We start from the raw sequence: 11,869 nt of genomic DNA, 5'->3' as shown, positions 1-11,869 counted from the left end.
GTGACGTTTTTTTTGTTGTTGTTAGCACGGATGAAAAAAGTCCTTAAAGGGAAACGTTTTGCCAATGTGGAAGAGGTGAAACAAAAACGACAGATGAACTCATCGACAGAATCCACGAGTTCAAAAACTGTTTTGAGCAGTGGAAACAATCAAATGGAGAGTACTTTGAAGGTGCCTAAAGTTTAAACATGTAAGAATAAATACAAAATTTTTAGTAAATAAATTGTTTTGGGGGATCCTTTCCTTGTATGTGGAATCTAAAAAACAAAACAAACAAATCAAAAACAAACAAAAAAGCTCATTGATACAGAGAACAGGTTGGTGGTTTCCAGAGGAGGGGGTGCGGTGGGGGTGGAATTGGGTGAAGGGAATCAAAAGGTACAAACTTGCAGTTCTAAATAAGCCATGGGATGTAACGTATGGCATTGCTATGGTTAATAATACTGTATTTACTGTATTGAATATTTGAGAGTTGCTAAGAGAGTGAAATCTTAAAAGTTCCCATCAGAGGAATAAACCTTTTTGTAGCTATGGTGATAGATGATAACTAGACTTATGATCATTTCAGTGTCTACAAATATTGAATCACTATGTTGCACACCTGAAACAAATACAATGTCATGTGTCAATTATACCTAATAAGAAAAGAACTAGATATAGATATTTTAAAAATAGAGAGATTGATGGTCCTCAGTCCCAATAATTTTGAGTGAGTGAGTCTGAGGTTCCTAGGCACATACAGTATGGAGTTTTTGAAACTCCACAGAATCACTGGTCTAAATTATAGTGGTGGTAGTGGAAAGGAAGTTATTTTGGTTTGGTTTTCTTTTCCACCACAAAAGCATATAAATGCAGACAATGGCTGGGTTTTTTTTTTTTCCTGGTTAGCTGCAAAAATAGCTTTCTCTGAACATTTTCCCCTATTCTATCCATTAGCCCCCAATGTTGAAATAATCTCTCCTTTTAGTTTCTCCCGTGAAATGGAAAGCTGTTTTTTTTTCTGTTCTTGGGTGAAAGCTTGGGGAGCTCCTTGCTGCAGCCCTTAGAATTGCTAAAATGAGTAAACAAAAACAGGCCTCCTGGGTGGAAGAGAACTGTTGTACTGAATGGCAGATGTGGCCCTGAGTACACTGGTAGAATTTTCTCTGTTGTGTTTACTTTCTTTCCTCACTATTCTTCTACCTGGCAGCAGGGGAAAAAAAAAATCAGCTGTGTTCTGGCTGCCAAGGATGACATCACAGCTCTTCTGAGCATTCAGCATAGTAACAACCTGAATGGCTGGGTATCGCTAGAGAAGAGGTCCCCAGTTTCTAGGCAGAAAAACTGACACAGAGGAATAGGAAGGGAGTCTCTTAATGGATTAGGGACTGGCTGAGCTGGGACCAAAACCCAGGTGGCCTGGCTCCCAGCCTGGCTGACCACACTGCTACCCACACAGCCTGGGCTGACCCCAAACAAGCAGTCCATTGAGCAATTGCACAAACAACAATGAGTGATGGATGGTCAGAGCAGAAATAGGCACAAAGCAACTGCAACCCCATCACTTCCTGGCCCCTAAATTTCCAGGCGAGCCTGTAGAGTGTGGTCACTTAAATGAGTTTCACCAGCAAGTTGGCCCAGCTTTCAAATTTGGAAACTTTTTGTGGTCACTGCCAAAAGTAAAAGTCTGCCTTGTATCTAAGGGTGGAGAATGCCTTTGAACTTCATACGTGGTCCTAATAAGCCTGCAGTAGTTAAGACTAGAAAGACATAGTTAACAGATGGGAATAAACTGGTCCTAGGAGGGCCTTGGTGAAACAAGACAGCATTAGTTTTTTGAGGCTGCTCATCTGTGGATCTGTCCTCCTGAGACGTATTTAGCAAGGGGGGATGTGATCAATGGATTGCAATTAGAATCAACTTACATGACCAAGTCTCATCATGCTCTCTTCCTCAAATTTGCCACTGAACCGTAACTAAAATTTGTAGTCCCTGCGTGCTTGCAGCCCAGGCTTTGGTATGGTTCTAGGCCCAGGCCTAAATCTTCAACTCAAAACCCAATGTATCCCCAAGAGGTATAGCTATCTAAGCAGTTTCCTGTTTCAGGTGTCGATTGTCTAGTCTCGAGCTGGATAATTCTGAATGTCTATTCTCCACATGTTTACAAACTGACAACTTCACAAAGTATTGGGAGGGGGCATAAAAATGGACTGTAATATTTGTTTTTAAATAGAACTAACAGGAACAATTGAAATAAACATTTTGAATGTGCAGCCAGGTGCCACAATGCTAGTCATCTGAACGAAGGATTTTCTTGGTCAGATGATAGCAGGAACTGGCCCCATTTTATGTGTGTCCTAAAAGGTATTTATTAAATGGCACTTCTTACTTGAAACAGTCCACATTCTCTAAATATTTATTTATTCATTCAATAAATATGGAAGGTCTGCTATGTGAAATGCAAGCTTATGTTCTCATAGCCATAGCTCATTGTAACTCACATAGTACCTATGTGAGTTCTGCCTTATATAGTGTTTTCTGTATTTTACTTAAGTGTAAGGTCCTTGATGCCTGAAATTATGTCTTGTTCGTTTTTGTGTCCCCAGTACCAAAGAGCAGAATGCCTTGCACCTATGAGGGACTCAATAAATATTTGTTGAATTGAATTATGTTGTAATGCTGTTAAAAGGCATTACCAAAAAAAGTTCTATGTAACTTCGATTGTGCTAACAATCTAAGGCAGATGTGTCAATAAGGCATCATCGTTATGCAAATTAATAAGTATTGGGTGTTTACAGGGAAAGGTATGCTTACTTCACAAGTGAAGGAAGGAGATGGCTGGAGACGGTTCTGTAAGAAGCGTTGTTAATTTTCCTCCGGTCAGTCTAGAATGATTGAATCTTCTCATTGTAGACTCTAGAATTTCAGTCTTCTCATTCTAGAGTATTTTCATGCCTCTCACCTTTCCAGAACTACCACCCGCTTCTCAGTAGCCAACGGAGTCTACTGCAAAGTCTCAAAAGTTCACCCTGACCCCTTCCAGCTCTGGTTCAAGAACTCTCCAGGCCAGGGGCTTTAGGGACAGGGGCCAGGAAAACACCGGGTCACACGCGGGGCAAGCGCCAAACCCGCTGCAGCTAAGGGGAACGGCGTTAAAGGCGGGGCTGCTACGGGCAGGGGTGGGGCGGGGCTGGGCGGGAGGAGGCCCGGGGGCGGCTTGGGTGTCACCACCAACCGGCTCCGGCCGGAAACGTGTGCTTGTTTCCGGCCGGACGGCCGAAAACCAACGATCCTGAACCAGCCGCCGGAGTCAGATCTGCGACCGGGTGTGGAGTAGGCAAAAAGCCACTGAGGGAGGCCAGTCCGGATCAGTCCCGTCTGGCTCCAGCTCCTGATCCTGTGCGGAGCAGCAGCCGCGGTCTCAGGCTCCGCCACCGCCTCCGCCTCCGCCGTCGTCGGGGGAGGGGCCGGCCGGACCCCGGGGTCACAGCAGAGGAATGAGGAGAGGCGGCCGGGCCCCGCGCTCTGCCCCGGCCTAGGGCCTTGCCCCGGGAGCCGCGAGGGTAAAGGAGCCCCCGGTCCTGTCACCCTCCCCCGTCTGCTCCCGCCCCTCCCGCCTCTTCAGTCTCCCAAACTCTGACCCTCTGATCTCCACTGTCCTCCTCCTATTTTCTGATTATATTTCACCCGGAGCCATCGTTTCTCGCACCCCGTCCTTGCCCTGACTGTTTCTCGCTTCATCCCAACCTTTCCGCTCTTACTCCTCTTTCACCTGCGTCCTGCGTTGCCTGCCCCACTCCCCCCGTTCCTGGCCTCCGAAGTGTGCCGGACAGTTTGGACGGTCCCCCCCCCCATCCCCCTTGTCAGCTAGACTTGTGGGGAGGGATGGTGGAGTTTTAAGGTGTTTAGGAGTTCAGGCTACTACCCCACAGTAGGGTAAAGTTCATTGTAAAGCCTCAATATAAAAACCAAATGAAACGACAAGTAGCTTGTTCTCCCTATCGATAGCCAAGCTGAGGTGTGCCCAGTAATGGAGGAAGGGAGCGGAAAAAGTGTGTGTAAGTGTGTGCGGGAGAGGAGTTTCTAGGGCGGGCTTATGAACTTAAGAAAAAGCAAAGTTGCCATGAGCCGATGGAAACTTTAGAAGCTGATGATGAGTAAGCCGGGGGCTGCGTGATCTCACTCCTCTTCTCATAATTACTAGGTTAACGGTGTGGCTCCGGTTGAGATGGAATGGGATTTGTTTACTGGGCCGGCGTATTTTTAGCTTGTCGGCTCACAAGGGCCGGCGAGCGCTGTGCGTCCTTCCCTCCCTCCCTCTCTCTGTCTTTTCCTCTCTCTCCCCCCTTCCCCTCCCCCTCCCCCTCTGTCTAGGTAGACAGGAGCTAACGTACAAGGCTCCTCTGGGGACAATACAGATATACCTGTTAAGTTGAAAGAAGCTGACTGGTGAAATTTTATGTAAGAGATTCTCTCCAGATTCTTAAGGAGTTTTCATGAATGTAAAAGCAAGAATTAGCGGGACTTTGACTCTATTTTACTTATGTTTTTATGAGTACGTATTTTAAATGCTTTTTAGAAAATCAGAAGCTGGTAATTTTTCAGACTTTGTCTTCTCATACTGTATATTTAGGAGATCTTTGAGGAGGCTGGATCCCTTTGTCTTTCAGAACCTATTTCTAAAGTAGGAAAGGACAGAGTGGACGGAAGAAGTGGTGGTAAGGCTAGTCCAAAGCTGTAGTCAATCCGAAATCCTTTAAAAACACTTTTCTATATTATATAACTTTAAAATTTCCTTCCTAGTAAATGAGTTTGCATTCCTGATGGGGTGGGGAAGACTGCGGGGAAGTAAGCCAGGTGGCTAGGGAGAATCAGACTTGTAATTAAACATTTGCTCTGCATAATTTACAAATGAATACATTATAGGCAAACAATTATACCCTTTGTCCTCATTGTTTTTTGAGCAGTTCTTTTAAAGTTTAGTAACCATCCTGCTGTGCTTGTCTATATTTTGAAGGCTGAATCAAACTGTAAAATAAATGAAGTTAATGTTGCTCATCTGGAGTCTGAATACCAGTCTGTTACAATTTTCTGTTATAATTTCCACTAGCTACCCTGTGTGCCTCAGAGCACCTCCCTGAGTGAGTGCCCAGTTACTATGTAGTTAGGGATTGCAAATGAATACAAACATTAGCTCATGCTAGGAATAATTGAGAAAGTAAATATGCTGAAAAGGTATTCTAAAACTGAAATAGGTTATTTAAATGTTTTTTTTTCCATTTTGGGTCATCAGCACTTTTCTGCTGATAATTATCCATTAACATGAATAATTTAGAATTGAACAGATAATCTGCTTTGGACATTTTGTGTTCAAGCAGGAAGGAAAGATGGAAAGAAGATAGTTCCGAAACTATTACTTTTGGTGGTGTTGCCTGATTTGACTTAGCTCTTTCATTTAATGCCAAAGGCTCCCTTGTTGGGGTGTGAGGGTGGAAAGTAAGCCTTTGCCAAAGGAAGGGCAGTCTGCTGAGTTGTATAAGGCAGGCTGACCAGTAATGGATACCAATTGTTAGTTGGACTTGGTAGAGTTATGTCACCTATGACTTGGAAATTTTCCTGAACCTTTATTTCTTTTATCTCTTTCTTTTGGGACACCTATTGAAAAACATTTAATTTGGAGGGTAAAATCTAATTTTTAAAACTCACACGCACCCTCACAGAGTCTGCTGACAGTTGGTCATTCCTTCAGTTTGTGTGTTGGTTAGTGTCAATATTAGTGATATCTGGTCAGTTCTATTTATATCCGTATTTAGCAACTTCCCCTAGTTGAACTACATGTATTATTCCGTGGGGATGGGGGTGAGGATTGGAAGGGTTGAATATACCAGTACCTAGGATTAAATATAGAGCAACCTAAAAGCCTGCCACCATTCCCCCCTCTCTGCAGGCTTTGTGTGAGATTGAATATAGGTAACCTAGCGAATTATGATGGAATAACTCAGTATTAAAATAAGTTTTCAGATTGTTACCGGGGCATTGAATAACACTTGTTAAAAGTTTTAGAGCTCCTAAATGTCTCAAGCATACTGAAGATGCAGGCAGAGGACATTGTAAGGTAGTGCCTGTTCTTACTGTAAACATTCATCCCATCAAGGGAAAAATCCTGAAATAATGCTTTGAAGCGTGACTTCCTATGGGACCGTGGGAGCAGTGGAATGGCGACTGTGGAATCTTTTCAACAGCCCCTGATGAATTTAGACAATTAGAATGTGTGTAACTGGAGTGTACTATAGATGCAGGGCAGTTTTATCATGAATGTCTGGATGCAGATGAGTTTTTAATATGATAGAAGAAGGGAATTGCTGCTTTTTTTTTTTTTTTTTTTAGAGTAAGAAGTCCTTGCTGAAATGATGATTAAATACTCCTGTGGATAAATCAGACTCCAAGCTCCAGTGACAGGCTTTGGGAAGATATAAAGGTATAAAGATAGGTGTTTTTGCCCCTGAGACAGGGTGGAGTTGGGGAAGGTGTCATATAGTAAATGGGAAGGCAGACTATTATAAGCTTTACCATATAGGAAACTACAGAGAAACAAAACCAAATTTAATGTGCTACAAATGCAGTATGTAAAGTTTAGTAAACTCGAAGTAACAATGAGATGAATTAGGGAGTATTTCTGAATTGTTAAAGTTGAAATGGACTTGGGAGGTGATGGATTAGAGTCATAAAGACGCATGGGCTATAGATGAAACTTGGTTCAGGTTTTGGTTAAGGTTTATACTGTGTGACCTTGGGCAGCTTACTTCTCCATCCTTATTGATAAAATATGTGTGAGCATTCAAGGAAATGGTAGGAATAAAAGATCTTCCAGGCAGAAGGTATAGAATGTCCAGTGGGCACTGATGGCATGAATGACTAAGTTGTGTTTGTCGGGGGAAGAAGTGAGAGTGATTGGAGAGAATGTGGGCTGGTCAGGTCATGGGTAGAGCAAGCAAGAGGGTGGAGGGGACTCAGTAGCCTGACTCTGTTGTGTGTTGATGGAAGAAGGGTCAATAGAGTCATTGTAGGTCCTTGAACAAAGGATGGATTTAATGAGAAGTATTGAGCCTTCTGGTCCAGGAATTCAGGGACAAGGAGTCAGGCAGGCACCGCTGGTACATTGTGACTCTTCTGCTGCTTTTCTGGCCCATCCTGGCTTAAAGGGATCAGCCAGAAGACATAAGATTCCTGTACAAGTTTTTGTGCTCACACACCTTACTCACTGTGCTGAGCTCTGCTTGCGCCCGTCTCACATTGTACCCGCCCGTGGGGAAGCCTCAAGACTATGGATTCTCCTCAAGAGCTTATGGTATGGGCTGTATCATGTTTTAAGTCCATTTAACTTTCTCTGCTATTGTAGGGAGTACTAGTATAGGTGATTCAGCACTTAATAAAGAAGTTTCTTGGCTTGAATGCATTATTATTATTATTTTTTAATACTCACCCAAGGGCATGCTTATTGATTTGAGAGAGGGGGAGAGAAACATTGGTATGAGAAGCAGCAATCGGTTGCCTCTTGCACGCGCCCCACCTGGAGACTAAGCCTGCAACCCAGGCATGTGCCCTGACCAGGAGTCAGACTCGAGTGATCTTCTGGTTGGTAGGACGACCCTCCAGCCAGCTGAGCCACACGGGCCAGGGTGAAGTGCATTATTTTTAAAATCAGGTTTGTTTTCGTGTTTTGGGGATCATACTGATGTTGAAATGAACTTGCTTTTCTAAGACTATATTACCCGATGGTGAAGAGAGTATACTGATGGCCAAGAACAGTTGATCTTGGATTAAAAATTTTGCTTCAGAAATCCATAAAATGATTAATCCATTTGTGGACAATTAATACTAGACTGGGTATGTTAATGAAGAACAGTTTGTTTTCAAAATCTGTGTGGGTCCAGTGTGGCTTCTCAGGCTGTCTGCCTTTTGCCCAAGAGCGGATTGGTAGGTAATACTTGCGTTGCAGACAGAATGAGTCTCCATTCACAGTATTTGGAGGAATCTTACTGTGGTCTGTTGCATTGTTGGGTTTTTTTTTTTGTTTAATTGAAGATTAAGGTGGCCTTTTTCAAAAGTTTGGGCTTTGTAGAACCTCTTCCAGATGTCAGCTCCACTGAAAATCTGTCAGATTTTTTTTCTTTTGACGTAACCTTGTTTGCAAATACGGCCAATTAAAAAGAAAGAAAGAAAGAAAGAATGGCCCTGACTGGTGTGGCTCGTTGGTGGGTGTCGTCCCACAGGGCAAGGGGTTGATTCCGGCAGGACTCGTGCCTGGGTTTCAGGTTTGGTTGGGGCGCGTAGGGGAGGCAGTCAATAGATGTTTCTCTCTCACACTGGTGTTACTCTCCCTCTCTTTTTCCCTTCCTTCCCTTCTCTCTAAAAAAAGAAGTAAAATCATTTTTTTTAAAAAAAGGAATGAGGAGAAATACCTGCATTTAAGAATAAACAAACAAAAAAGTCACACAGCTGTCCTGTCAGTGGACTTGCTTTCCTGCATCCTGCCTATCCCCACCCCGCGCCCCACCCTCTCATCGTCCTTACGAGCTGTGTGCTCCTGGTGTCCTGAGCACGGGACTAATGTTTACCTCTTGAGTCAGGAGGTTGGAGTATCTCTAAGCTGGGAATCAGAGGTGGAGTTCAGGAAGCTTAATTTATACAGCGTAGTTCAGGATTCTTTTCAACTGTATTTCCTCGAAGAAATAGTTTTGGATGGGAGAAATTACTAAACTTATTTTTAGTGACCTGCTCTGAGTTTAATTCTGTGCTAGGTGCTGTGGAGGATTGGATACAATGATAATTTTGTGCCCTTGAAGAGTTTATAGGCCAGTTGGAAGCACGGAGAATAGGAAGGAATGAATACCTATTGAGCCTTTATTATGCCACACAAATAAATATTTAAATGTGGAAGCATATTATCAATTGTATAGTACCAACCTTATTCCATAGGTATTTTGGGAGACAAGTACTCAGGTAGTTGTGAATGATGTCACAGAGGAATTATAATCGATTCCAGATCTTAAAAAAATAAGTTGTATCAGGTACAAGGGATGAAGAAAATAATACTAAAAAAAATTATTTCATTGTGGAGCTGAGAGGGATCAAGCAAAAGCCTGGAATAGGAATGTACTTGGGGTGTTCTTGGGGCAGTGATGTGGTTGAGGAGCAGCGTGAGCATCTGCCCACCTCTCGTGAGACAGAGGTGGGCAGATGGGTTTGGGGCTATGTTTAGAAGGGGTCTTAAAAGCTAGGCTTGTAAGTTTAGACTTAAAATGATAGAAAGTTGTGACCCACTGAGACTTTTTGTCTCATCATATTACTATGATGATAGTGGTAAACAAGGATGCCTTGGAGGGAAGTGAAGTTGGCACCCGGGTGTATGAGGTGACGCACTAGGGTTGTGTGGACAGTGGAATAAGGAGGAGAAAAAGTGCAAAAGAGATTGTGAGGAAAGTTGAAATAATGAGAACAGGATCTGGAAGATGAAGGAGAGTGATCGATCAAGTATGACTATGACATTTTAAGCCTGGGTTTCTGAGACATTGACTGAAATAAAGAAGTTAGGAAGGTTTCGTCATTTTTTAGGGGACTGACGAGTTCAATTTGAGATGTGTCGGGTTTAAGGTGGCAATGACATGTCCAAGTGAAAGCTGTTCCAGTCCTTCGAGATATGCCAGAAGCTGACGTGGAGGTGGGGTTGCTACGTGGCAGGTGTGGCTTTGCAGTTCTTCAGCGTTAGGCGTGGTAGCTGTAGCCAAGAGAATGAATAAGCTCTCTGACGACTAGAGTTTAGGGAAAGAACAGAAGGCCACAGACGGTGGTACTGATAGACACTAACTGTTCTCTCTTCAGGCCGTCCTAAGTCATTCTTCCTTCTCCTTTCCTGTTTTCTATTTCTCCCCATTCCATCAACTACCCCTTGAATGAGTGTCCTCTTGTAAGCAGTGTTAGGCACTGAGGAAACAGGTGAGTCAGACAAGGTCTCTACCTACAAGGAGCTTATGGGTCTAGTGGAAGGACATGGATGTGTAAATATCTAGATGGAATGAAGGCTTAAAGATGCTGCACTAAAAGTATGTAGGGGGGACGTGGGGGCCTAAAGGTCACTCCTGCTTTGGGCGTGCAGAAGTTGAAAAGTGCCTCCCAGAGGAGATGACATTTGAGCCGAGTCTTGCAAGATGAGTTAAGGATATACCCTACAGACGACAGGGAGAAGTGCATGACGACAGCATGAACAAACAGCATGAACAAAAGCTTTAAGGAACCAAACAGCCAGACTTCTTCAGGTAACTTTGAAATAATTCTTATGGCTGGAGGGCAGGGTTGGAGGGCAGAGATGAGGCTGGGGAGGTAGGGACCACTGATCACGGACAGCTTTATGTTGCTTAATTAAATGATGAACCACATTGGGTGACAAAGCAAATTTCGTGTACTGGAAAGATTATTTTGTTAGTGGTGTCTAGGGTGGATTGGAGAGGAACAAAATGAAGGCTTTTTAAATAACTTCATTATGCTTAACAGTAACACATTTGTGTTCATGTTTACAGAGTCATGGAATCAGAGAACCAGAGGCCTGTTCTGCTCTCTTAGTCTCCCTTGTTCCTTTTCAAATGGAATGCCTGAAATTTACTCAGGATCACAGAAGTAGTTTAGTAATAGCTTGGTCTGGAATTCAGTCTTCACTGCCTGTGATGTGGTGGGTGACTAATAGGTGCTAGGTCACCTCTCTCCCACACAGGTCCCGTTCTAGTGTTTGTTACGCTCTGCTGCTGTGCATTGTGCCAGAAGACAGAGGGATTTCGGTCATTCCATTCTGTTGACCTTTTTACCAGTCCAGAGTGCACAGCGGCGTTTTCCCGGGTCTGACTGAGGAAGAGCTGCCCTGAGGGTACCTGGGAAGTAGGGATTTCGGACCGTGGGCAGTGGGGGCCCTGGACTAGCGTGAGGAGGATGTTAGGGTTGTTCGGCTGTAGCGATTCAGATGTAGGGGAATGTCGAGGTACTTAAACAAGGTACTTGTTTTATTGCGTGTGCAGACGTATTTATCTCTCTCCTACTAAGTTCTCTGAATTGTTTTCTTTTAAATTTAGTTTTAGGTTGTGCCAGTGAAATTTTGGTACAAGAAATAAATTGGGCAGTGACAAAAAATATTTAAAAAACAAGATATATTATATTTGATTTTAAATCTTTCATTCCTGTATGTTTAATTTCATTGGATTTTTGTTGGGGAAATTGTTGGGTTTAAAGCGCTAAACAAGTTTGGGTTGTGTTTTCGTCATTTTTGCTGGAGAAGAGCCTAAGAGCAGGATAGAGGACACTTCAGAGGTCCTTAGATTCCCCTGGAGAAAGTTGCAATGCAAGTGGGTATGGAAGGATGGATACTTTCCATTGATAAGTTTTTCTCAAAACTTAACTCAGTTGTGATTTCTTCATTCTTTTCTCTGGGCACTACTGTCAACATCTTCAGAGAAGGGCCTTGATTTGGAAACCGTCCACTTTAGCAGAGCTGCCAAATTCTTAATTCTTTCTCAAGTGGGCAAGGGTACATTTTGTTTTTGTTTGTGAGTGTTTGGGGGAGGGGAGGAGAGATAGGCACAGAATAGCTACTCACAGTGAGTCTTTGTCTGAATTCCTATGTAACTGGAAGTTTCCTTGGCTTTACTTTTAGGAGATGCCTTGGTTACATCAGCATTTCTGTTTTGTGGGAAGGGGGTTCTCACCCCCTCCTCAGATGCCCGATTTAGGAGGGCAGTAACAATTTCCTCCTTGTCCGAGTTCGTCAGCCCCACCCCCCAGTCCTAGGTGCCTTTCGTGCACACTGAACTAATCAAGTGTCCCCTTAAAGTTTAAGGGGACCATC

At 43.5% G+C, this 11,869-nt stretch overlaps 1 protein-coding gene across 6 annotated transcripts in view; it reads left to right on the top strand.

Moving 5' to 3' along the window:
* Nucleotides 1-3,238: 3,238 nt before the first annotated feature.
* Nucleotides 3,239-11,869, top strand: part of OTUD7B (OTU deubiquitinase 7B) — a 55,549-nt gene continuing 46,918 nt past the window's right edge. For 2 of the 6 annotated variants that reach the window (XM_024570650.4, XM_053914511.2), the window contains exon 1: nucleotides 3,239-3,542. Coding sequence is in view for 2 of the 6 variants with exons in the window: in XM_045203340.3 (XP_045059275.2) it covers nucleotides 10,253-10,295 (43 nt within the window). In the remaining 4 variants the exon portion in view is untranslated. Of the gene's footprint in view, nucleotides 3,543-6,366; nucleotides 6,458-7,197; nucleotides 7,328-8,201; nucleotides 10,296-11,869 lie in introns of those variants that run through there. The other 4 variants (XM_045203339.3, XM_045203341.3, XM_045203340.3 and 1 more) reach the window with 4 other exon arrangements.

This window comes from Desmodus rotundus, chromosome 12 (assembly GCF_022682495.2).
Source record: "Desmodus rotundus isolate HL8 chromosome 12, HLdesRot8A.1, whole genome shotgun sequence".
NCBI lineage: Eukaryota > Metazoa > Chordata > Mammalia > Chiroptera > Phyllostomidae > Desmodus > Desmodus rotundus.
Note: the sequence above shows the minus strand (reverse complement) of the source record. Positions and strands in the feature narration are given on the sequence as shown.